At 43.6% G+C, this 26,255-nt stretch overlaps 2 protein-coding genes across 3 annotated transcripts; both read left to right on the plus strand.

Moving 5' to 3' along the window:
* Positions 1-156: 156 nt before the first annotated feature.
* On the plus strand, positions 157-17,347 carry kdm1b (lysine demethylase 1B). 2 transcript variants are annotated; one of them, XM_076301613.1, is made up of 21 exons: positions 157-331; positions 483-643; positions 789-910; positions 1,000-1,089; positions 1,406-1,517; positions 1,981-2,094; positions 2,351-2,389; positions 2,829-3,021; positions 9,445-9,629; positions 10,005-10,175; positions 10,424-10,501; positions 10,919-11,053; positions 11,690-11,861; positions 12,186-12,313; positions 12,517-12,648; positions 13,448-13,522; positions 14,322-14,438; positions 14,906-15,031; positions 15,436-15,558; positions 15,664-15,816; positions 16,741-17,347. In XM_076301613.1, the coding sequence occupies exons 1-21, from the start codon at positions 316-318 to the stop codon at positions 16,822-16,824; spliced, it is 2,526 nt and encodes an 841-aa protein (XP_076157728.1). In that variant the 5' UTR covers positions 157-315; the 3' UTR covers positions 16,825-17,347. The 2 variants fall into 2 exon arrangements, with proteins under 2 accessions (XP_076157728.1, XP_076157729.1); XM_076301614.1 differs by lacking the exons at positions 15,436-15,558; positions 15,664-15,816; positions 16,741-17,347 and having other exon boundaries at positions 14,322-14,458; positions 14,906-15,023.
* Positions 17,348-17,946: 599 nt separating this feature from the next.
* LOC143140599 (uncharacterized) lies at positions 17,947-24,411 on the plus strand. Its single transcript, XM_076301616.1, has 9 exons — positions 17,947-18,028; positions 18,395-18,649; positions 19,108-19,380; positions 19,547-19,603; positions 19,911-19,946; positions 20,040-20,162; positions 22,955-23,011; positions 23,360-23,391; positions 24,099-24,411. Exons 2-9 carry the CDS (start codon positions 18,466-18,468, stop codon positions 24,237-24,239), a joined length of 903 nt encoding a protein of 300 aa, XP_076157731.1. The 5' UTR covers positions 17,947-18,028; positions 18,395-18,465; the 3' UTR covers positions 24,240-24,411.
* The last annotated feature ends 1,844 nt before the right edge of the window (positions 24,412-26,255 follow it).

Here is a 26,255-nt window from a genome sequence, read left to right on the forward strand (position 1 = left end):
TCCGCCTGTCTACACGCTTGACAATCTCCATGGTTACAACCAGCCACTACGGAAAGTGAAACAGTTCATAACGCGTTTCCATTGGATCAGCGCTGTCAACGTCAACAGCGCGTCTCGCCCAGCTCCGCCTTTTCCGATTTGTCACCGGAAACGAATATTAGATGACAGATAGACAATACAATTGTTTTGTGTGTTGTTAGCGCTAGCTTGACTTTTGCACAGGTTTCTTTTTACTGTATATACAATTACGCCAAGTTCATTTCAGATTTGGTAGTTCAGCTCTGTGGTTTTCGGAGTGGGATCGATCACTCAGCCATGCTGTCTGACGCAGGTTTGATACTGAACTCTCTCTGTCTTTCTTGTCATCTATAATAATCAGCTGGAGACATACTATGCGGAGCCAAAACAAAATACAGCGTAATATATAAATACTCCGTTGTTTTGGACCAACGGTGTAACCTTGTTTGTGTTTTTTACATCAGATTATGGTGGCAATGCGTCCGGTGGCAGACAACGAGGGAAAAAGCGAGGAGCCGCGGCAGAAACCACGTCAGTAGACAGCCAACCCATGCGTTCTACTGGCAGACAAACCAACGTCAGGGTGAAGCGATCCAGCAACAATAACAACAATCCCACTGGGCAGGTAACCTAATATGTGTTTCTCATCTCTACATGGTAGAATCATTTTTCTTGCAACATTGGAATTGGGAAATCTTGGCTGTGTTTGCTTGTGTTTGCACGAATACAATGGCATCCTTGTGAGTGAATGTGTGTCATACACGTTCTAGGTCAAGAGGAAGGCCACAGACACAGATGAAGAGGACGACCAGGCAGAGAAGAAGTACAGGAAATGTGAGAAGGCAGGGTGCCCAGCCACTTATCCAGTGTGCTTTGCCAGCGCCTCTGAAAGGTGCCCTTTCAGTATCAAACACCTCTGATATGCACACTTCAGCCTAGTGTCTGGTAGCTCGCTTAACCCCTTTATTGCCTGTGTTTCAGGTGTGCCAAAAATGGCTACACATCGAGATGGTACCACCTCTCCTGTGGTGAACATTTCTGCAATGAGTGTTTTGACCACTACTATAGAAGGTGAGATACACATATCTATTGAAATCATGAGAATTCATGAATACGATACAAAAATACACAATGTTGAAGGTTTGCCCAAAGTTGATACTTTATTGGTCAGACAGTAATGAGAAACAAGTGTTAAGTTGTGTCGGTAAAGGGTAAACACAATGAAACAATGGATCAAAAAAATGCTTGGTGGCGCGGTTGGTTAGAAATGCTTGTCTCTTGTGATGGAATTGAGTTGCACCAGATCAGAGCATCTTATTTTCTTAAACAGGAAACCCATGCCACTCTCAAAGTAGAACATAACATTTGGTCTCCTGTGCTTTTCTAGTCACAAAGATGGCTATGAGAAGTATGCATCATGGAAGAGGGTGTGGACGGGGAATGGGAAAACTGAGCCGAGTCTCAAGGCCTTCATGGCTGACCAGCAACTTCCCTACTGGGTAAGGCCTCAGGGACATACATCTGATGATCTACCTGGAGCATGTGATAATGCTCAGTTCAAGCTCTCTTCACCTCGCTCGGACACTGCAACACTCTAGCTGGTTTAAGTGTGTGTTTAGCATCTTCTCTAAACAGTTTAACTAGTATAGTATCTAGTATGATTCGACAACAACCTCAATTGGTGAGTCAGCCTACCTTGGGCTCTTTAATGCACAACCCACCTGTCACAGAATTATCCATTTTTTTACTGGTGGTGCTAGTAATCTCTGTGGTGATGCTGATTCTGAGTTTCTGAGAACATGCTTTCTGTGTTTAGTATGTGATGCTTGCTGTCTGTATGTAAATATCTGTAGCAGGCAGTGTGCTGTATTGCTCATATCACTGTTTGTTTTCAGGAATTAGTTTGCTCATTTTGACTCATTAAAGGGACAGTATCTCATTCTGTGCTCCTCCATCCTGCAGGTTCAGTGCACTAAATCAGACTGTGGCAAGTGGAGGCAGCTCACTAAGGAAATCCAGCTCACTCCATCTCTGGTCTCCACCTACCGCTGTGGACTGAAAGTCAACAATGTCAAGGTAGGAAGATGTCTGCCTGTACAGCATTCCTTTATGTGACAATAGAACCATAAGCCATTTGCAGCAAAACATAATGTGTGTGTGTGTGTGTGTGTGTGTGTGTGTGTGTGTGTGTGTGTGTGTGTGTGTGTGTGTGTGTGTGTGTGTGTGTGTGTGTGTGTGTGTGTGTGTGTGTGTGTGTGTGTGTGTGTGTGTGTGTGTGTGTGTGTGTGTGTGTGTGTGTGTGTGTGTGTGTGTGCGTGCGTGCGCAATGCAGACTGAAGGACCAGACCAATGCTCGCTCCCAGAGGACATGGTGAGTGCATTGCATCTAAGCTGCCAGATCTCTGAGCGCAACTCTATTTAGAGGGTGTATAGAATTTCAGATAGTCGGTCGGTTTGAAGTTTTTACTATAAATACAACACATAAAGAAATGTGTATTGGCCTTCTCTTTTAATACCCACTCAGTATGACCGTTAGATATCTCATAGGTGGCTTTGTTTTCGGCCACAGGTTAACATTAAATTTGGATTAAGATTTAAATTATTATTTATAAATTATTTATTTATAAATAAACTATTATTAATGATGTAACATTGAGGTTAGTATCATTCTTACCGACTACACTGCACTGGTCGCTGAATGAAGGGATACCAACAATTTAAAACATGTTGTTCTCTTATTGCCTCAGCTAGTTTTGTATACCATTCCATTCTTGTTAATGTTCATAATGTTGTTGTCTCCTTGTGTCTAGCGAGTGGCTGGAGTGAGTGACAGCTGGTGGAACTCCATGTTAATTGTGCCCCCGTTACTGAAGGACAGTCCGGCCAACCCTTTCCTCACCGCCTACTACCCTGACTGTGTGGGCATGAGTCCCTCTGCGTCGCCTAGCAACTTTGCCCACAGTGACCTGAGGACAGAACACAGACGAGTCGTACAGCCGCAGAGTAAGAGCCAGAGCACTTCAGCTGATTATGAAACTTTCATCAGGGGCTCATGTTAAGATAGGGAAAGGAATAACACACCAGGCTATGCCCTTGCTTTTGCACCTTTCATGGAAATCAAATGACATTATATGGCTGACACGGAATCACAGAGGGTTAGCTTCCACCTTCATATACAGTGTAATAGAAAAATAGGAAAGTCAGTGTTTCGGAGAAATTATTATTATTATTATTATTATTATTATATATGTTTTTTGGGCGTTTTACCTTTATTTGTATAGGACAGTGAAGAGTGAGACAGGAAGTAAGTGGGAGAGAGAAATGGGGAGGTCGCATTCGAAGCTGGGTCCCCATAGTCACTCGGACCCGTACATGGTATGAGCGCTGCAGCCTGTCGCTCCACAGCGCCCCCCCCCCCTCCCCTCAGAGAAATTATTTGAATTAAGAAATGGAGGTGAGGCTCTCACAGTCTAGTAGCCTGTGTAGAACTCCTTCATCAAAGTCATTTGAGTTACGTATGTAACCGTGGTTCTATGAATTTCGGATGACCGCCAGAGGCGGTGCTTTCAGCACCTGGATTTCCATCACATGCACGTGCAGGTCGAGTGTTTATATCAACAAAGTCACTCGTGACATGGGGTGACGCATGACCCCGCCCCGGTACTTAAGGTGCGCTCACCCCGGAAGTGACCTCTTGGCAATCTTCTCGTCCGCCTTCCGAGTGACTGCCAAGCTCTGGCGGTCATTCGAAATTCATAGAACCGCGGTTACATACGTAACCATCGTTCTATTTCATTTCTACTGACCGACAGAGGCGGTGCTTTCAGCACCTGGATGACAAATACCAACAGGGTCACGAGGAAGATCTACATACCCTTTTAATGGCTTGAGAGGGCGGCTGTGGCAAGGCAAACCTTGCAAATGTGCAAGTCGATGCCCATGAGGCCGCCATGCATATGTCAGAAAGTGGGACTCCGCGTAGTACTGCCCATGACGCAGCCACACTCCGAGTCGAGTGACCACGAACGCGAGGTGGAACCGGTAAGCCACTATCAGAGTAGGCATAGCTGATGGCCTCCACGATCCACTTGGATAGCCGTTGATTGGACAAAGCCAGGCCCCGCGCATGTCCAGTGTGGCAGATGAATAATGAATCTGACTGCCAGAGGGCAGCGGTCTGTTCAATATAGGCTCGGACTGGGCATAGAAGAATGTCACCTTGCCCCGGTTCCTCCCCCTGGGCTGGGGGCTCGAATGCTCCCAGACTGAGCGGCTGGTTAGCATACGTTGCAGAGAAGGTTTTGGGTAAAAATGCCGGGTTCGGCCACAGGGTCACCCCTGTGCCATCGGAACTCCATTGTAGGCACTCCTGGCTGACAGACAGCGCGTGTAGCTCCCCCACTCTCTTCGCCGATGACATGGCTAGGAGAAAAGCCGTCTTCAAAGACAACCATTTTAATTCTAACCTCCCCAGAGGTTCGAACGGGTGCCGACACAGTGCCTTCAGCACCAGCGGCAAGTCCCAGGAAGGTATTATCCTTCTTTGAGGGGGCCTCAGTCGCTGAGCACCCTTGAGAAAACGGGTCACCAGACTATGGGATCCCACTGTAACTCCCTCTACCTTGTTATGCCTAGCTGATATTGCAGCTACATACACCTTGACAGTGGATGCCGCCAGTCCGTCATCAAACCGTGATTGTAGAAAACTGAGGATAGCCGGTATCGGGCAACGTGTTGGCTCCTGTCCATGTTCTTGGCACCATTGTATAAAAAGCTTCCACCTATTAGCGTAAAGCGCATTAGTGGAGGGTGCCCGTGAGTTGTGGATAGTCTGTACCACTGCAGGGTCACATGCCCCTAGCAGTGGTTCAGGCCCTTCAGAGGCCACACCCAAAGTTGCAATCGTGCTGGGTTCGGATGCCAGATCCGGCCACCCAGCTGAGAGAGGAGGTCTGTGCGCACAGGGAGACGCCAAGGCTGTCCGTCCAGCAGGCTGTATAGCACCGGGAACCAGACTCTCCCTGGCCACCTGGGGGCTACAAGCAGCACTTGGTGGCCCTCCTGGAGAATCCTCTCTAGAGTGGGTAGTATGAGCGGGAGTGGGGGGAATGCATACAGGAGCTGCCAGTGCATCCTGGCCCAAGGGGCTTGTTGACTCCCTGAGTGAGAACCAGAGGGGGCAGTGTGTTGTGGCTTGAGAGGCGAAAAGATCCACCTCTGCTCTGCCATATTGGTGCCAGATGGCGTGCACCACTTCTAGGTTCAGCCTCCATTCCCCTGGGTCGGGTTGTTGCCTGGACAAGAAGTCCGCCGTGACATTCCGTGTGCCTGGGACGTGCATTGCCCTCAGGCTCTATAGCTGAGGGTAGGCCCATGAGAGTAGCTGCTGAATCAGCCTCAGGGACGCTAGAGACCTTGTGCTCCCCTGGTGGTTGATATGGTAAACCACTGACATGTTGTCTGTCCTTACAAGGACATGTCTCCCTGCTAAGACTGGCAGGAAATGCTCGAGAGCAAGAGCGACTGCCTGTAGCTCCAACACATTTATGTGTTGTTCCCCCTGTCGAGGGTCCCATGTGCCTTGGGCAGTTCTGCACTGCCAAACAGCCCCCCATCCGGCCAGGGATGCGTCGGTCTCTACCACTTCTCTGCGAGAAGGTATGATCCCTAAACGAACCCCGGCAGTCAGGAACGAACGCTCCTTCCATGGCTGTAACCCTTTTAGGCAACCGGCGGTAACCGTCACCAGTCTGTGCCTGTGGTGCTTTGGTTGCAACCCTAGCTTGTTCATCCATATTTGGAGAGGCCTCAAAGAAAGGAGGCCCAGGGGGATGACGGCAGAAGCTTGGGCATTTATGGGGCATGCCCAACAGCGCCTGGAAGGACCTGGAGCGTCAGAGCTCGGCCTCCCCTGAATCGCACTATGCGGAGGAGAATCTCGCCTACCCGTCTGAGATGGGGTCGCCCTCATTGTCTGCGAGTCCAGTTCGATTCCAATGAACACCGTCTGCTGGCTGGGCATTAGGGAGCTCTTCCCGAAATTCACAGTTAGCTCTAGCCTGGTGACATGAGCGACTAGTAGGGCTGAGTCCCTTAATGCCTCTGCCCTTGTCTGGGAACAGAGAAGCCAATCGTCTAGGTAAGGAAGGATGCGCATACCTCTGCCTTGCAAATCTTGTGAAGGTCCGGGGGGCCAGAGAGATTTCGAATGGCAGGACCCGGAACTGGTAAGACCTCCCCTCGAAAGCGAAGCGGAGGAATTGCCTGTGGTGAAGTGCAATTGGAATATGAAAATAAGCATCTTTCAGATCTATGGTTGTAAACCAGACGTCTTGCTTGACGCTTTGTAATACCTCTGCTGTGTGAAGCATATGGAATTTGAATACCTTTAGATGGCTTTTCAACTGCCTTAGATCCAGTATGGGGCGAAGTCCACCCCCCTTCTTTGGAATTAAAAAATAAGTGGAATAGAACCCACTGTCTTGTGATGGTGGCCCTAGTTGCTCGATGGCCCCCTTTTTCAGGAGGGCCCGAACCTCCTGGCGCAGGGCCAGAGCCTTGCCCTGGTCCTTCATCACAGTCATTTTGACCCCTTGAAACCTCGGCGGTCGGTGCTTGAACTGGATGGTGTACCCTTTTGACAGAGTTGACACTACCCAGGGGTCTGCTGACGTCTGAAGACGTCACTGTCTACCTCCTCGCCCCCTCCTACTCCAAAAGGGGCGATATTCAGGCGTGCACCGTTCCCTGTGAGAGGGCTGGTTGTCAGCAGGCCGGCGAAACCGCTCTGGCCTTGTCGACCCCTGTGCAAAGGTCCGCCTTATTGGCTGAAGAGTATCACCCGCCGTAGCGGGCCTCTGTCCCCGAACGGATGCACGCCGCAGGCTAGCAAACTGCTGCCTGGTTTGCGTTACCTGTAGGCTGCGTTCAAGCATTTGCTGTGCGGCAGGCCCAAAGAGTTGTCCAGGAACCACCGTGAGACAACGAAGGGCTTTCCTGCAGGGCTCAGACAATGGTGACTGAGCCAGCCATATCTGTCGCCGTGTCAGGGTCAGGGACGACATTAGTCTCCCCAGTTCCCTTGTCATGTACCCAAATGCTTTCAGTGAGGCCTCACTCAGCACTTCTGCCGACTGGTCTGCTCCAGAGGACTGGAGGGTCTGCGACAGGGACAGTATAAGGTGCGACATTGAGTTGCCTATACGCGCAACCCGCGCCGCTGAGTCATAGCTCTTCCCAATAAGCTCGTCAGTCAGGCGACACTGTGGCCGGGGACAACGAGCATCTGGCCTTAATGCCTCATCAGGTGAAAGGATAAGGGCGGCAAGTGCTGGCTCTATACACGGCATGCGGTCCAGCCCATGACTGGCTGCATCCTGCATACTAGCCAGGGTTCTGCAGTCGCTGGGGAGATGGGAGAAACGTCTGGGGTCAGCCCAGCATCTCTGTAACTCCTCAACGAAAGGAGCTGAAGGAGGCACGCTAAAAGATGCAGTAGAAGGGGCCTGCTTGAAAAAGGCGCTCTGCATACCTACCTGCGCTGGTGCTGCATCTAAGCCCAGGCGTGCCATCGCTATCTTCACAGCGAGTTTGATCGCTGATGTGTGGCTAGCAACTGAGCCCTTCAGTGAGCTGTGTCCAGAAGCATCCTGGGTGTAAGAGCCATAAGACCCTGCATCTCCCAGATCATCTGCCCACTCATCAACCGTCGATAGGCTCTCCGAGGCCCTGATAGAGAGCACATCCTCCCCTCGGGCACCCCCAGCTGGGGACAGCACAGGGGGCTGCTCTGATGAAGACCTTGAAGTGGCTGCTGCGTGATCGCCAGCAGGCTGTGCTCCCGGACCTTGTAGATTAAGGAGCATCGCTTTAATCTGAGCAAACTCCGAAGCCATGTCTTCCACCTTCTGGTTTAAAGGATCTGGCCTAGGGAGTTTAAGCCTCCTTTTAGCAGGGGCCTCCCGTGTGTGCTCTGCGTTTCCGCGCTTTTGGAGACCCTATGCGGCTCCTTGCAGGGGGTGGTTGGGAGTTTAACCCCCATTCTAGTTGGGCTAGCCTAGCAGTCCTTGCAGCTACGCTCAGGCAACTGCAATTCATGCAAGCCTGGTCTGTCAAACCCTGCCTTAAATGTTCCATGCCCAGACAGCTTGGACACTTATCGTGGCCATCCTCCGGTTTCAGAGGGGCCCGGCAGTCTACACAAATCATAAACATGCCTCAAACAATAGCTAAATTCACAAATTAACGGTTGGCCTATACTACCAACAACCAACAAAAACAAAATCAAGGAGGCTATCAAATGCAGTAGGCTAAACAAATATGCGCAAATAAGGAGCGAACACACACTCACCGCCCCGCCTTAGTTTATAAATAACAAACAGAAGAGAGCGTTTGAAAACGCGAACAAACAATATCCTAAACGTGAAATTAGCACTTCCAATACCAAAGCGGAATTTGCTTGAATTCAAACTCACTTAGGAAAACGTTGCGGAAAACACAAGATCCGTCATTAACTCAAGAAGCCTGCGAGACCGCGAAGGCATTTCATTAAACAAAAATGTATTTAAGGCACCCTGAATCGCTTAGAAGGCGAAAAAACACCCAAACGATTCCACATAGGCCTAGTTACCGCAGTAGAGCGAGCTCACTCGTAACGGTATCAATAAAGAAAAGTGTACTTACCGATCATAATAGAAAGTCACGTAGACAAATCGCAGTCTTATAAGAGGGCGAGAAATCGCAGCTCCAACCGTACGGTTTGAAAAGACTCCAGCGTTAGTCCACGAAAATATGCTAACACTCTAAACAACCTGCTTCCACACGAGAAGATTTCAAGAGGTCACTTCCGGGGTGAGCGCACCTTAAGTACCGGGGCGGGGTCATGCGTCACCCCATGTCACGAGTGACTTTGTTGATATAAACACTCGACCTGCACGTGCATGTGATGGAAATCCAGGTGCTGAAAGCACCGCCTCTGGCGGTCAGTAGAAATGAAATAGAACTTGAAGCTTTGAAATTTGTTTGATGCACAAAACAGCAGATAATTTGCCATAATGTCCATCATGAATAAACTGTTTAATTACTAAGCAAAATTGTTTTGGTAATTTAATACCATATGGATGAACCTACAAGCAAATTTGGCTGGGCAGCCTGCTGGTGTTCACGCTTAAATGAATGATTTCTCTGTAAATGCCAAAGCCACGCCATTTCTGTAAAACTTCTAAAAAACAAAATTGAACGAATCTCATTCAAAGTGAAACTCCACTATGTTCCTCTAATTGTCAAAATGCATTACTAATGATGAAATTGATTTATCCTTGGTTGTGCCTTGCAATCAGACAGATGATAAAATCTGTCTCATGTATGTGAATGAACTGATTGTAGTTAATAGTTAACTGATTGTTAACTTATTGTATATGGTTCCAGTTCCAGGACTGTGCCCATACTTCCAGCCGTTCTACCAGCCTAATGAATGTGGCAAGGCTCTGTGTGTGCGGCCAGACATGATGGAGCTGGATGAGCTCTACGAGTTTCCAGAATTTTCCCGTGACCCGACCATGTACCTGGCCCTGCGAAATCTCATCCTGGCTGCATGGCATCGGGAGTGCAAGGTCAGACTTCTGACTGTGTCAGGACAACTGTTAAGAACTGATATTAGACATTGTGGTTAGTAGTTGTCACCAACATGTGTGGTAGTCTGCAAATGCCCAGTTTCTCTACTGGGGTGCGTTTCCCAAAAGCATAGTTGCTAACCTGTTAGCAACGTAGTTGGTTGGCAGTGGGAAAATGGATTGCAGCCAACAAAGTTGCTAACTTAGTTGAACTTAGTTAGCAACTAAGGTTTTTGGAAACACGCCCCTGAATGACAGTGACTCCGTCTTCTCAACCTATATAGTGTGTATGTTGTATGACTGCTTGTTGTATTCGTAATAAAACTGACCCACTGTGTACGTGCACTCACTGCTGTCTATGGCCGTGCCTTGCAGGAGGTACTCACGCCACTGAAGTGCATCCCCCATGTGATCGTGCGCGGACTGGTGCGGGTGCGTTGTGTCCAGGAGCTGGACCGAGTCCTGCACTTCATGACCCGAAAGGGGCTGATTAACACTGGAGTCTTACTGGTGAAGCAGCCCACTCTGCCAGAACCGTACCATCATGTGAGTGGGGCCATCGATGGGTTCAATGGTTGGTCTCTGAAAATGGGGGACTTGCTAGTAGCACCTTTTAACACTGGTCCAACAGGTCCGTTGTTGTGACCTGCATGTGTCAAAGTGTAGTTTCTGACTACTTTTATCATTGGTGTGATGATTAGTTATTGAACCAATAGAAAAGGGTTAACAGGTGAATTGGTATTCACAGTATTGGTGGTGCATGTTTACAATCTGTATGTATCTGTCTGCCACAGAAGAAGAAAGTGCTGGTCATTGGTGCTGGAGCATCGGGATTGGCAGCAGCTCGGCAACTCCAAAGCTTTGGCATGCAGGTGAAGACTCTTAGCTTGAATTGACTTGAATTTCCCCTGGGGATCAATAAAGTATCTATCTATCTCTATCTCTATCTCTATCTATCTAAGTTATCAATACTTTCCTTGTCCATTGAAGCAAAGACTCTCAAAACTTGCTTTTGGTCCAGTTTGTGGGTATTCAAAATTCAAGCTTTGTTGTTTTGCAAGTTGATGTATTCAGCCCATAAGAAGCGATCCTATTAAAGTAGTTGTTGTTGGTATACTCCAGTCATTATCCAGAACTATAAAGAAGGGATGATCATTTTGGAGCGCTAAGATGGACACACACACACACACACACACGCACTAAGGACACTGACTCAGATTTGCTTTTAAGTAAGTACAGGGTGAGTCCAAAAGGAAAAGGTTTCATGGTCCTGTGTGCACGGTGAACAGGTGGTGGTGCTGGAGGCTCGGGACCGGATAGGAGGCCGCGTCTGGGACGACAAGTCACTGGGTGTCACTGTAGGACGAGGAGCTCAGATAGTCAACGGCTGTGTCAACAACCCTATCGCTCTCATGTGTGAGCAGGTGAGTTGAATATGCGTATTCACATGTGTTTTTTTTTTTTTCCTTAAAGAAATATTCAATAAAGAAAAGCATAATACGAGTTCACAGTAGTCAAGTCAGAACCATCTGTCAAGTCATTATAACAGGGTTCCCACGGGTCATGGAATTTCTGGAATATCATGGAATTTTGGAAAGTCTACTTCAGACATGGAAAGTAACGGAATTTTATCATTTTGGGGGCAAAGTCATGGAATATCAGGGAATTTTGTTATAGCAATTAAAAATGTACTTGCCAAAATACATACAGATATATTTCCACTCAGAGTTGGTGTATATCTGGTTATTAGGTTTACTGCTTGCTTGAGTAGTTGTGGTTAGCCCAACTTTGTTCATTCACTACCCATTTATTCATCTCCCACTCTAAAAAAAGAAGTAAAAGATTCTTGGACACTATGCGACTTTTCTGAAAGCTTTGGTCGGTATATTGTCCCCTTCATTGTAAAGTAGGTAATGGAAATTCTTTTTTTTTTGTCAGGAAAAGTCATGGAATTTTACATTTCACTTAGTTTGAACTCTGTTATAAATACCAGACAGTGTTTGCTTGTTGTTGCGTCCTCTGCTTCATGTGTCTTTGTGTATATGTCCATGCCTGAGCAGCTGGGTATTAAGATGCATAAGCTTGGTGACCGGTGTGACCTGCTGCTGGAGGGAGGGGGCGCTACAGACCCAGCCATAGACAAGCGCATGGACTTCCACTTCAACGCCATCCTGGACGTGGTGTCTGATTGGAGGAAGGACAAGTCTCAGCATCAGGACGCCCCTCTGGGAGGTATGGGAGAAGAGTTCTGGGTACTGGGGGACCATTTATAGTTACAGAATATAAAAACAAAACAAAATAAAAACAGATAGAAACTCTCAGTCATGTTCTCTTGCGCCATTACACTTGTCAGTAAATATTCTTGGGTAGTCTTATAAGGTGTTGCTGCCATTCCAACGTTCCCTGTTTGTATAGTAATTTAGAAGTCAAATATACACTGAGATACTGTTTGGCACAGAGTTTTAGAGCACTATCTGTCGGGGTGATATCACGCCATATTGTATTTCTCCTGTATCTACTTGACTGTCTGTTTTTTTGTTTGTTTTGTGCAAACAGAGAAGATCCAGGAGGTGTATAAGACTTTCCTTCAAGAGTCTGGTATCCACTTCAGTGAGCTGGAGGAGAAGGTGTTGCAGTTTCACCTCAGTAACCTGGAGTATGCATGTGGCAGTACGCTAGATCAGGTGTGCACTACTTCTTGCCGTGCACTACTTCTTGTCTGTGTTACTGCCCCAAACAGTGTCTCAGTTAACCTCAAATCAAATATTTTTTATGCTGTCTTTCTTGTAAAGTTGTTTTCACTGATAAAATATAGCCACTATGATGGCATGGATTTCCATGGGGCGTTCAGACATGTATAATGAGTGGATATGTGTGGTCTCCTCAGGTGTCAGCACGGTCATGGGACCATAACGAGTTCTTTGCCCAGTTCTCTGGAGACCACACGCTGCTGACGGAGGGCTACTCTTCTGTACTTCACAAGCTGGCCGAGGGCCTGGACATTCACCTCAACTCACCGGTCTGTCTGCCTGCCAGCCTGCCTTTTTCTTAATTTGATATTGTTAAAAGCGACACCAGGCAAAGTTTTCGTGTTAATTCAGTCATCTTCGTAAGTCGGTATATGGTTAAATGACTCATTACAGGGCGAATGAAGACTCTCTCGTCTCGCCCGCCCATACTGCCTGTAGGAAGAATATCCCGCTTGCAATTTCAGTGTATCGTACCTGCCGACCAAAGCAGGATCATTTACATCCTGCATCCACAGCACAGAGGCAGGCTAACGAAACGCTAGCGATTGTTGCAAACGTGTGTATAATGGCAGAGCAGGCGAAGAAGCAGCGAAAACCCTTGACGGAAGATGCAAAGAAAAGGAAAAGGGCTTCAGACCGAGCGAGGGGGAGTTTCGTAGAGAAAAAGCATCAGGCTTGCCTGGTGTCCCTTTAATTATTAAGTATGAATTATTTAATTTTCATACTGGGCTCTCATTTGAAACTGCAAGACAGTCTTCGAACATTGAGAACATATTTGCTAATTTACTGACAAATCGGAGGGCGCATTTAGGAGTTAGTAAGTAGTAGCGCTATTTAACATTTACAGGAATGTTTTTTTGACGTTAAGTGAGTATCCTGTCAATGTTTTTAGAAGTATCACATAAATGGTGAGACATGAAAATATGTCCTCCCTTTAGTTTGAGTTGTGGTCTCATCATGTTCCATTGCATTGTAGTGTAGTTTAATATAGAGCTGGTTTGGATGTCTGGAAAGGTCATTTTAGAGTGTATGGTGGTGCCTCTCCCTTAATGAGCCTTTTCCCCACAGGTCCAATCCATTGACTACTCTGGAGACTTAGTCAAAGTCATGACTACCAGTGGCTCGCAGTGGAGTGCACAGAAGGTGAGAGAAATGAAAGACCAATGATTCTGTCTGTAGAAACTAAAAATGGATGTCCCCTAGTTTCAGTCATGTAAATGGATTAACAGAAAAGTCGTTGTGTTGGTAGTACACCTGTGGTTGACCTTGTGGTGGAAAAAGAGTTGTGGCATTGGAGTGCTATTTTAGTGCCTGATGGTGTGTTTGAAAAAAAATGCCTCTCTGTTGGCACTGTGACTCACATGTTATACGGTACGTGATAAGTCTGAAATACTGTACTAATAGTATGGTCAGCAGGAAAATTACCTGTCACCAGTGAAACTCATATAGTTTGTTTCCAGGGAATAAAAATGAGATATTTGTGCTGGCTTAAACTTAGCCCAAAAAACACAGTCTATTGAGAGTGCCCAGGAGGTAAGAGAAATGAAAGACAACAGTGATCCTGTCTGTAGAAAGATGGATGTCCTCTAGTTTCAGTCATGTAAATAGATTTGAAGAAAAGTCACGGTGTTGGGACACCTGTGGTTGACCTCGTGGTGGGCAAAGTGGAGTGGTGGTGGAGCTATGGCTGTTCTTTTCGTGCCTGTTGATGTCTTTTAAAAGAAATAGCTTCTAGTTGGCACTGTGAACCACATATGTGTCACCAGTGAAACTCTTAACAGTCTATATGGTTGTACTTGTTCATGTGTTCAGTATCTTCTGCTTATTACTTTGAGTCCTGCTGACGTGAACTGAAAAAAGATGCATCATAACAGCATCAACACAGTTCACATGGGAGAGTAACCAGAGTATGGTAACGATGCGGGTCTATTGATGTTTCCAGGTGTTGGTGACTGTTCCACTGGCTCTCCTCCAGAAGGCCATCATCCAGTTCTGCCCTCCCCTCCCGGAGAGGAAACTGAAGGCCATTCACAGCCTGGGGGCTGGGGTCATAGAGAAGGTCCATTAACAAGTGTTGAAGTAAATATAGCGGGAATTAATAGTGGAAAATACAGGAATTAAAGTGGAAGTAACAGGGGCCAAACAACATAACTCATAAGGATTGCTACATAAAATATGGACTATTATTATTTTATTATTTTTATATTTTGTGTATCTCTTTTGTGTTAAAATATAGTTGAAGCCACAAATTGGTGGCTTTAAAATAGTTCTACTTACTATACCGGGGACTTCCAGTTGGTACACAGACGTTCTCTAGAAGTTGATGACATGAAAGTCAAGCCAAAAAAAGTAAAAGAATATTTGGCTTGTGTTGCTCCATCAGACCTCTCTAACCACTTTACGAAATGAGAGATATTGAGGAAGATATAGCTTTTAGAGATAAAAACAGCAAATGCACAAAAAAGTTAACTTTCCATTCGTCTAGTGAGTTTGTTTTCGACTCCTCCTCTGTCTTCTCTTTTACAGATTGCCCTGCAGTTCCCCTATAGATTCTGGGACCGTAAGGTCCAAGGGGCGGACTACTTTGGCCATGTTCCACCAAGTCCGGAGAACAGGGGCATGTTTAGCGTGTTCTACGACATGGACCCAAAGGTGGGAAAGTTGGAAAGATTTCATTTAGCAGTGAGGCATGCATGCTTTATGGAGACAAGGTTGAAAAATGATCAAAGTCAAATGTGTCAACATGATCTGACTCAAAACATGATCAAACTCAGCTGAATCACCAGGCAGATTCTTCCCTCAGATCTCAGATCCCTTTGATTACTTACGTAAAGGAACAACCACTACAGAGTTAATTTGGTGGGAGGGAAGAGCAAACTTATAATGAGCTAAAAACTTGATTTGATTTTTATATTGACTTATATTTGTCAAAGAAAAAAAATCCCATGTGGCGTAGGCTCAAGGCTAGATCTTACAACTCCATATTTTGCGACACCTCAGCAGGAAGAAATGAAAATGTAATTCATTACAAGACTGTATTGGACGTGTCTGTGTAGGGTAAGCAGAGCGTGCTAATGTCCGTCATCACTGGAGAGGCACTGCCCACGGTCAGAGACCTGGAGGACAAAGAGGTGGCTGACATGTGCCTGAGGGTCCTGAGAGAGCTGTTCCAGGATCAGGTAAAGATCACAACTTTATGGGATAATATTCATTTTGCCCATAGAGAGGTATATTTAAACGATTTGCATGCTTTTGTCTGTAAATACTGCTGTTGCCATCCTCAGGAGGTTCCAGATTACCATAAGTTCTTTGTGACCCGCTGGAGTCGAGACGCCTGGGCACAGATGTCCTACAGCTTTGTGAAGACAGGGGGCAGTGGTGAGGCCTACGACATCATCGCAGAGGACGTCCAGGGAAAAGTGTTCTTCGCTGGAGAGGTGAGACTTCTCAAGAGCTTGCCCTCAGGAGGTTTTTACATGAAGTCTGGCTACTGATCTGCTCTCCACAGCATGCCATAAGTGCCAAAATGTGCTTTCCAATCAAATTTGTTTACAGTAATTTTTTGTTTCACATTTTGAGGGAATTACTTGTGTGCAAACACGGCAACTGGGCTTTTCCGGTCAAAATAAATATGCATCTGGTGATGGTATAGGTCTGTGGTTGAGATACTCCTGAGTATGTACTACATGTTGAGTGTGTACTACAAGCCACCAGTCTTTAAACTAATATTGACAATAAGCGCTTCCTAATTTGACACTTCCTAATTTGACCCATGTCGCGGTCATTATCCAGGTTAACCTGACACTAGAAATCACTGTGACCAGTGGGACACTGGGTCTGTCATGTTTCTCAGCAGAACTTCCCGTTAAATCCGAAATACCAGGCAAAAATAGCACTTCAACTTCTCTCATAGTATTTATATTAGGCAACTGTAGTTGGTCATTGAGACCTCATGAGGTTTGGTCAGTGCCTTCACAACATTAACAGTTACAGTACTTTCCAACCAGCACATCCCTTACAAAAATGAAAAGTTTGGAGCAGATTTGCAACGAACTTGTGGGTGTTCACTAGAAAATATTGCCAGAAGTTTGCCAATGTTGGCCGCTAGAGGCAAACTTCCAGCATAGTTCTGGCACAAAGTTTGCCAATAGTGGCAAATGTGTTCGCCAGTGATTTGCCACCACATTTAGCCAATAATGGCAAACTTCCAATGAACTTCTGGTGACAAACCTAATTAACATATGACATTGCTGCATATTTGCACCTACTGTTCGCCAAAAACCTGACATTTCTATAAGGGATTGAAACCCACTATGTAGGAGTCATCAATGACTTCCCTGTTCTGTTTTTGTCCTTCTCAGGCTACCAACAGGCACTTTCCCCAGACTGTGACTGGAGCCTATCTCAGTGGGGTCCGAGAGGCCAGTAAAATCACCGCTGTCTGATATCAGGGATTACAATAGTGATGCCTCAACCTCTGTCTGACTTCTATACTGTACTGTACATTCTGGTGCTTGCCATGGAGAATGCAAGAAGATGGTCGGCTCTCGCCCACAGTGATGATGTTGGCTGTGTAGCAAATTCTTGAGTAGTAACTATTTCAGGTCGCCATTCTTTTATGTTCTCATTTTGATGATGTCTGGTTACTCAGTTTAATAGTCAAGCATGTTTAACACAGCACTTATTGTGTCATATTCATTGAAATTACACAAAGAGATTTCTACCAGATTGTGTTGATACAGTGGAACATTCTTTTTTCAGTGATGGAGAGAACATACTTTTGTTAGATAATGCAAGGCAAGGAAATCCAACTTAAGGGCTTGTCCAACTTTCTAATTTATCATATCATGACAGAAGCAAGCTCTTGTACATATAAAGATATTATGAGTTTGTACCTATTTATGATTCTTTGTAATACCCTGTATAACAAGAATAATGCACATGATCAAAATATATAATTTCTTTGTTTCTCTGTGTATTTGTCTCTATATTGTGCACTATTACACATCCGAGACCTACCATAGGAACACTTAACTGGCAAGCAATGTTCTGCTCAGATGGATAAACACAATTCATATATAATATACAAAAGCACTCTTATAATATTCATTTATAAGAGTTAATTTACTGTATGCCTATGCACAACCTTATACCGAGCCCAGCTTAGGTACATCTACACATATACACATACACAGAAAATACTACTGTGATGACCGCTTACAGGGTTTCCCCACATATCGTGAATAAATGAATGGCTCAAATAAGTATGTCAATGAAATCACAAGAAAATGTATTCAAAAACATTTCTAGGACATGATGAACAGTTAAATCAACTGTTTAGGCACGCCAGACGGGTGACCAGAATAGAAATGGTCTAAAAATGGGCTTTGTCCACTATCTCCTTTACCATCCTCACTGGTCTGTGCATCATGCGCCACTCTGCCAAATATAACATGCTCCCAGATGCATCATCTCCTGAACAGGAAGCTCTGCACGGGTGGATATGTTGAGGAGTGGTGGGAGTGGAGGCCATATTATTTAGATGCATTCGCCCAGACACAGTAATGAAGAACTTTGAAACCGGTTGTCTTAATCTGCTCATTCTTTTAAATCTTTTCACCAGGGGTTTCGCAGGGGTTTCACATATCGGTAAGATATATGAAAAATTAACAAATACTTTGTCTAGTTTTAGTGCTGAACATGTATTACCAAGACCATATAACTGCTCCATAATTAAACTGACAAATTTAGTTCAACTTCAGCTAAATGTTTTTCTATTAATTATAAACAATGTATGTGGTATTCTTCACCAAATTGTCACAGACTTTGAGTGAATTGTTAAAAGAAATAAATTATTGCAGTTGCATGTCATTTACAGTGGAAATTACTTACAAGACTTACTGTAAATCATTTACAATTATTTCTGCCAGGTATTCAGACATGTACAGTGAGTGTCGATGAGAAACTATGTGCCTAGAATGTAATTGTTTGTTCTCTCGGCCTTTTCCACCTCAGTCAGAAGGTACTCTGTTCCTGAGGACCACTTCCTGTTTCTGTGCTGCGACAGTGATCCAGACAACCCCAATATGGAGTGGAGGAACGGGGCAGGCCAGGTCATTGCCTTCAAAAAGGGAGCTGCCGTGTCCTATCTCAACCAGAATAAGTACCACATATCAGACGGATACCTGCAGATTAAGGACCTGGAGCGGGCCGATGCTGGGGAGTATTACTGTAACGGTCACCTGGAGGCAGAGGTGGAGGTGCTAACAGGTACAGAGGGAAATCCACGGCTTTGGGAGCGGCAGCTGCTGCTTCATGGTCAATTTAAAACTGTTTTGGTCATGGTCAATATAACACTGTTTTGTCTGTCAATTGGTTAAAAAAAAAATCAGGGCAATCAGCAATTTAGTGCTTTGTTCAACTGGTAAAATTAGTTATTGAAATTATACAGTATTTGTTGACAAATTGCAATACAAAACCATGGGAATTAACAGGCTTATCAGAGCACTATGGACAGATGCCAGAGTAGACCAATGAGAATTGATAGTGGATGTTCAACAGTATTTGTTGACAAATTGCAATACAAAACCATGGGCTTTGGAATTAACAGGCTTATCAGAGCACTATGGACAGATGCCAGAGTAGACCAATGAGAATTGATAGTGGATGTTCAATATATTACATAACTAGTGTGCCTTTTTTGTCATGTGGATGTGATGTCAACACAGGTCAAACCTTTTACATATCTGAAGGACGGACCCTGTTGATCCCCTGTGAAAGTGACAAAAAGCAGGTTTGGTCCTTCAGGAAAGAGAGGAGCCCCAGGCGTGTGAACATCTTCACCGTCTTCAGGAACGGAACAATAATCAGAATGAGGGACGACCCACAAGGACGGTTTGTCCCATATCACAAGGCTCTTGAGATAGTCCGTCTGGAGCTAGAGGATTCTGGGAAGTACATGTGTAACAGCAACGTGGTTGCCAGGCTTACGGTGATTAAGGGTGAGGCTGATGGAGGTTGTAAAGATTTGATTTAGTGTTGCGGCCTTAAGGTCTGGATCAATTGTGTTGGTTTGGTAGAAATTAATATTTGTCTGAAACACAATATCTCATATACAGTATAGACCATTTCTATCATGGTTTCCACAAGATTTGTTTTTCTTTGTAGCTCACAAGGATCAGATACATCAAACCACAACTGCAGTAACAGATACAATTGTTACAGGTAATTTACATAACATTAATGCACTTGCTAAACTTTTTTTGCATGTCAAATGTTTAGTACAACACATTAGGAACCAAACAACTTTGGTGCTGTTGTTGTGGCGGATTTATTACCAGTGTACCCCAACAAGCTCAAGATCCAGACTCCAGAGCAAAGACTAGAATAAACACTCACAGACAACATAGTCAGGGAAAAGTTACTTCATTTAAATCAGCATGATCAAATCTGGTGCCTAAGTGAATTCATGTGGTTCAGTTAAGATACAACACCATTTAAGTTTGGTTTGACTAAAATCCCCTTTTTGCAGATTCACCAGAAATAACAGGTCCTATATTGAATAAAGGTAGGCTTATATAAAGGTAGGCTTTGCAAAATGGAATGAATGTGTTAGGTATGTCTGTTTGAATCTTAATTGTTTGTTTGTTTTTTCTGATAGTGGCTGTTATTGCCGTTGTCGGACTATGTGTGCTGGTGTCATCAGTTTTTCTGGTGTCCCTAATTTTGTGCCAGAGAAAGATGTCGAAGAAAAGAAAGAACAAAAAGAATGTCAGAATTACAGGTGAGGGCGGAATTGCTTTGCCAGTACTTCCGTCAGATTAATAGTGATATAAACCTGATAACAAATACAGGTGTGTCTCAAACAATGTGAATATCGTGGAAAAGTTAAATCCCCCCCCTCCCTAATTTATGTCAAAAAGTGAATCTTTCATATATTCTAGATTCATTAGATATAAAGTGAAATATTTCTTGATTACTTGATTACAGCTTACATCTGATGAAAACCAAAAATCAGTATCTCATAATATTAGAATAAAGAGGTTATAACAGCAGAAATGTTATTTTGAAAATAGATCAACTAATCTGACAATTCTAAAATAGTCCATTTATACCCTCAATACTTGTTCGGGCTGCTTTGCACAAATTACTGCATCAATGTAGCGTTGTATGAAGGCAATCAGTCTGTGGTACTGCTGAGATATTATGGAAGCCCAGGTTGCTTTGATAGTGGCCTTAAGGTCATCTGTATTGTTGGGTCTGGTGGAAAGGAAATCAGCATCTCCATACAGCTTGTCAGCAGATGGAAGCATGAAGTGCTATAAAATCTCCTGGTAGAAGGCTGCATTGACATTGGACTTGATAATACACAGTGGACCAACATCAGCAGATGACATGGCACCCCAAATCATCACTGACTGTGGAAACTGGACAGCAAACAACTTGGATTCTGTGCCTCTCCACTCTTCCCCCAGACTTTTGAGACCTTGTTTGTACCCTGATATCCAAATTAACCCTTAGAACCCGATTGACGCAAAGTGCGTCAAAAAACACACCCTTTCTTCTCTGTTACATTGCTCCGGAACGGTTCATCGCAGCGAGATGAAACCTTTATTGCACGACAGAGCAGAAGTGGGGCTTTCCAACGAGACTACACACTTGTCTGTACGATCAAGTATGAAAATTAAAAAAAATCATGAAATTAAATCAAATTGCATCATATTTACAGTCTATACTTCTCTGCATTCACCTGCACACGCATTACTCTAGTTTGAATTACTCGCGAACCCGTGATCGCATCGATATGGCACGCATATCAGATGAAAGAGGGGGCACAGGGCTATCCATTGGTACCATGTTTATCGATCCTTCTGGCTTATAAAACCAGACGAAGTGACTGCAAAATAATAACGTCATGTACACAAACCAACGCTGCACACTCATTACTCTCGTTTGAATTACTCGCGGACCCGTGATCGCATAGATATGCCACGCATGTCAGATGAAAGAGGAGACTCAGAGCTATCATTTGATACCAAGTACATCCTTCTGGGTTATAAAACAGACGAAGTGACAGCAAAATAATAACTTCATATAGCTGGACTTACCCCACGTTTTTGTCTGTTCTTGTGGCAAAGCATGTTTATAATCCAATGCTATCATGTGTTTCTCTATGGCAAAGCATGTTCATATTCCGGTTTTGAGATCCTAGCAAATTCCTGCATGGCATCCAATTCAAGGCTCACATTGCATCCCAATTTCAACAAATAAACACCTTTTTGGCCTTTACTTTGTTCATGGCAATGCAGTAAAGAGTTGAGAATTATTATGACCGCATACACACAGGCACGCAGGCTAACACGCAACCTCGGGTCAAGTCAGGTCAGATCAGTTCGTGTCACAGATATGGAGCGCAGAAAGGTCATTTTTCATCACTAAATAAAAAATGGCATTTATTTCCGTAAATCACACAGCAAATATTTCTGTAAATTGCTCAGCCCCAGAGTATCCCTCCAACATGGCAATTATATTGCCCGATTCAGGACAGTCTGCCCTACACACACATGAAATGCATGTAGAGCTGTGAGCTTGCTGTGGTGAGATACATGTCGAAATATAAGAATTTTTATAATACACTTTTTATATTTTAATTCTTTAAAAATCTAAATAAAATCAATGCTAGTATTAATACATGAAATGATGGCAGATCTGAATAGCCTAAACTCTCCTGAAAAAAACAATATATAATATATGTGTGTGGCACTTACAATGACCAGAATAAATCCTTATGAATAAAGGTAGTGAAAATGCCCTAAAAACAGCTTAGGGTTCTAAGGGTTAAATGCTTAATTTGTTTTTATGTGAAAAGAGGAGTTTGGAACACTGAGCAGCGTTCCAGTTCTGTCTCTAACCTTGTGTCTGATTTAGGAGTGGCTTGACTGAATGTGCCACTTGTAGCCCATTTCCTGGACATGTCTGTATGTGGTGATTCTTGATGTAGAGTCCAGCCTCAGTCCACCTCTTGTGAAGTTCCCCCAAGTTCTTGAATTGGCTTTACCTGACAATTCTCTCACAGCTGCGGTCATCCTTGTTGCTTGCACACCTTTTCCTACCACACTTTCCCCCTGCAGTCAACTTACCATGAATATGCTTTGATACAGCACTCTGTGAACACCCAGTCCTTTCAGCAGTCACCTTTTGTGGCTTACCCTCCTTGTGGGTGTCAAGGAGTGTCTATCAGTGGGTATCAAGTCAGCAGTCTTCTGATTCTGGTTGTTTACAGAAACCAAGAGGAATCAGGAGGATCAGGAAACCGGCATTTCTGTATTATAACGTCTTTATTCTATTTTGAGAAACAGATTTTTTATTTTCATTAGCTGTAAGACATAATGATAGACACTTAAACAAAAATGGCTTGACATATTTCACTCTATTTTTAATGAATCTAGAATATATGAAAGATTCACTTTTTGAAATCATTTAGGGGGGAAAATGAACGTTTCCATGAAAATGTATTCCCACCCACCTGTTTCTGAAGAGCTATCTTGTATTTCAAACCTTATGCTGTTGTCATAGGGACAGGATATCATCATGAAGAAACTGAGCTACAACCGCAGGGCCTGTGCATTAGAGGTAACACTGCTCTGCCTCCTATTTCTGTGTTCTTTATCTCCATGCAAACATTAACATGTGACATATTCATGCTTTTGAGAGGGGCAAGTACAATAGCTAGAGATAGGCATTGCATGATAAAATGATTAGACAGTGTATGTTATGACTGTATTTGTTTATCAAGTGCAATTGTGATTCCATAAAGGGAAACTATTTGAATAACGTTACCAGTGAAGAAATTGGTAATTAACAATGTTGCCAAATAGCTCAATTCCATTTGATGTGTTAATCCTAGTGTTTTGTAATTGGAACATTCTAGTATTATTTTTGAACATTGTAAAATGTTGATGCTCTCAATCTATACAAAAGGTTCACCAAAGATTCACGGTGATGTTGGCCAGGTAAGAACCTTTCAATCAAGTTCAAACGCTTTCTTTTTTTTTTTAAACGCTCGGGGCTGCTTATAAAAATTGAAAACACATAATATAAGAATAAATGCAATGTGCATAAAAATAATATTGAAACAATACCACCTGTACAGTACGTATTGACACATTGCACTAGGCCTTTCATTTGCAGCTTATCAAGTTAGAGGTCATTCCACCGGTGTTTATTGCTGCCTGCATGTCTGAATTCAAGAACCTGAAAATTAACATTGGTGTACATGTGACACTACATGCAAAATGAAACCTGTATGGTCAGTCCTCATGAGTCTTGGTCACACTTTCATTTCTGGAATTAACACTCATGGTATCCAACGAAGCGAAAGTATGGCAAAGCTTATTTTCCCATAGTGATTGATTCCCTTTTACATAATATACTTATTACGGTGGCTTTGAAGACAAGAAGACATTTACCAAAGTCTGTGTTTGTGGTTATATGTATATTATTTTTTATCATTATTTATACTTTATATTTCAGTGATATTGTCAGTATTATTCATATTACTTTATCTTTCATTTTATTATGAATAATCCCTTTATCTATTTTATTTCTAAAATATCAGTCATGGAGTACACCAGGTTTACATTTCCATAGTTAATGCTATACTGTTGTATCTAGTATATGTCAAATAAATCTGTTGAATCTTGCATGTGTGTTTTGACAGAGCCTTTCAGCTGAGGAGGACCGTGAGGTCCACTATGCATCACTGGGGCGACAGAACTGGCTGGAAAGAGGGCAAATGCAGGATAAGGGTCACCAGGTCATCTATTCCACTGTTGCCGTGGCATACCCAACTTCAGAATAGATTCTGTGAGCAAGTTTTGTTGAGAACATAGAGGGTGTGTGAATATTACATATATATATTATTTGTCATATTTGTGTAGAACTTTCCTTGATAAGCTGTGGGCAGGATGTAAAATAAAAACGTTGAGATTCTTTTTTTTGTTATTTTATTTAAAAATAATGTCAAAACATGTTCCAAGTAAAACAAATAAACATATATTTCTCATGCTTTTATTAAAGTATATAGTTTGTAGAGAAATATGCTGTCTGGACACATCAAATACTAAGCTATCTGCTACAAGTATAGCATAGTCAATTCATATCTGCCAGACATATAGTCGTCATCCACCCAAACATAAGCGCATTGAGATCATGTGCACATCAAGACATTCAGCTCATAAAAAAGCTTTAAAGTTTTTAGGTCGTTATACATTGAATTTGCTACAGGCATGTTTGATTTGGCTTCACATAGAGTCCTAAGTCATGAGTACCCCCCACCCACTCTATTTCACACACACACACACACACACACATTTACCAACAAATAAAATAGCTCAATCATCATTAAGTACATTCAGTGAAGAAGACCACTGACACCGACAGGAGAACGACTGGCCACGGTGGCGTAGGTCACATCTGGGGGACGAGTGAGTTTTTTCTGACCATTTATACCGTGGCATTTCAGGCTGGCATAATGCAGATCAACGCCCTGGAATAAAATAAGCACAATGGTAAATGTGCCCACTGTCACTTTGTCAATCTTTAACAATTCTGTGTACATTTTTGGTGCTAGCTGGTGTGCATGTGCGTGTGTGTGTGTGTGTGTGTGTGAGTGTGAGAGAGAGATTTTATCCATCACCTTTAGATCTTTATTTCCAGTGTTGTCGGAGCTGTGGTTTGCTAATTTTAACATGACAGAAACATAGAAAGGAAAATAAATACATCAATAATTAACAGAAATACTAAAAAGAAAATAACAGAAATATTGATGTCAATGGCCTCATGGCTTGAGCGATAGTCATGAGAACTTCTATAACATTAAAAGATCTTTGAGTCCCTTTTTCTACGACACGTTAAAAAATACATTTTTGAAACACATAACATGACATGTATACTAAATATTACTGTATACAGGCTAATAGGAAAATTTATAAAATGCACCAGATTCAGTTTCTATTTTGAAAAGTGGTTCATACTGACCTTGGTAGCGAGCTATGCAGAAGGTGACAGACGCCCCTAGAAAGGCTGCAGCAAGCCCTACACAAGCCAGGAGGGTCCAGTTGAGGGGAGACCCCTGCTCTCCACCTGCCTCGCCTAAAACACGCAACCACACAACAGTTCTGAAGAAGCCCCCCAGTGATGCAGCTCAGAGTTACTCAGGACGTGTGAAAATAGTTTTGTTGACTCTGATCACAAGATGTGCTTTGTGGTGGTGAGTGTCAGTGGTCAATTTGAAAAGCAACCATTTCCGACAGAACGATTCTTATGCAATGTGGTTTCAGTATCAGGGAAAAGGATTTCATTTTTTTAAGTTTCTTTTTTGAGCTTGCAGCAAAACACGTCCAGAAGGAGCAAATGTATTCATAATTTTTTGCATGCATTTTTAATCATAGTTATTTACTGCTGTAAAATAACACATTTTGTTTGAGTTCTATGCAACTCACCATGTCTCACCAGGTTGGGTTGCAACCCAACCCGCATCCTGCTTTATACAGTATCTGTTCATGTGGAAATGCATGGATCCACATTGCACAACACAACCAGACAGGAATGGAAGCCCCACTGATGCTAAATTATGACATACCGGTTTTCAACTTAATTATATAATTGACACCAGTAAAGCTCCTGGAATGCAGACAGAAAATGTATAACAGTTTTGCTAATAAGAAAAAAAACTGGATGAACTGTTGAGAGAATACATGCTGGATTTTCAAGAAGCCTACTGAATAGGTACAACATGTGACATGGGAGCTTTTCAGTCCCTAGATATCTTCCTTACCTGTGAATGACAATCTGATGCTTGCCTCAACAATCAGCA

This window comes from Alosa pseudoharengus, unplaced genomic scaffold (assembly GCF_046254945.1).
Source record: "Alosa pseudoharengus isolate Yale_2024_CS ecotype anadromous, Long Island Sound unplaced genomic scaffold, YU_APseudo_1.1 YU_APseudo_1.1_scf_23, whole genome shotgun sequence".
In the NCBI taxonomy this organism is placed as follows: Eukaryota; Metazoa; Chordata; class Actinopteri; order Clupeiformes; family Clupeidae; genus Alosa; species Alosa pseudoharengus.

What these genes read in the sequence shown, in the direction of transcription:
- kdm1b (XM_076301613.1), top strand. An exon ending in TTTGCCAGCGCCTCTGAAAG is followed by an intron (nt 911 to 999) that starts GTGCCCTTTCAG and finishes CCTGTGTTTCAG; the next exon opens with GTGTGCCAAAAATGGCTACA. An exon ending in AAGTGTTCTTCGCTGGAGAG is followed by an intron (nt 15,817 to 16,740) that starts GTGAGACTTCTC and finishes TGTCCTTCTCAG; the next exon opens with GCTACCAACAGGCACTTTCC.
- LOC143140599 (XM_076301616.1), top strand. Translation starts at nt 18,466, where the DNA reads ATGGAGTGGAGGAACGGGGCAGGCCAGGTCATTGCCTTCAAAAAGGGA. An exon ending in GCAGGGCCTGTGCATTAGAG is followed by an intron (nt 23,012 to 23,359) that starts GTAACACTGCTC and finishes TCTATACAAAAG; the next exon opens with GTTCACCAAAGATTCACGGT. An exon ending in TTCACGGTGATGTTGGCCAG is followed by an intron (nt 23,392 to 24,098) that starts GTAAGAACCTTT and finishes GTGTTTTGACAG; the next exon opens with AGCCTTTCAGCTGAGGAGGA.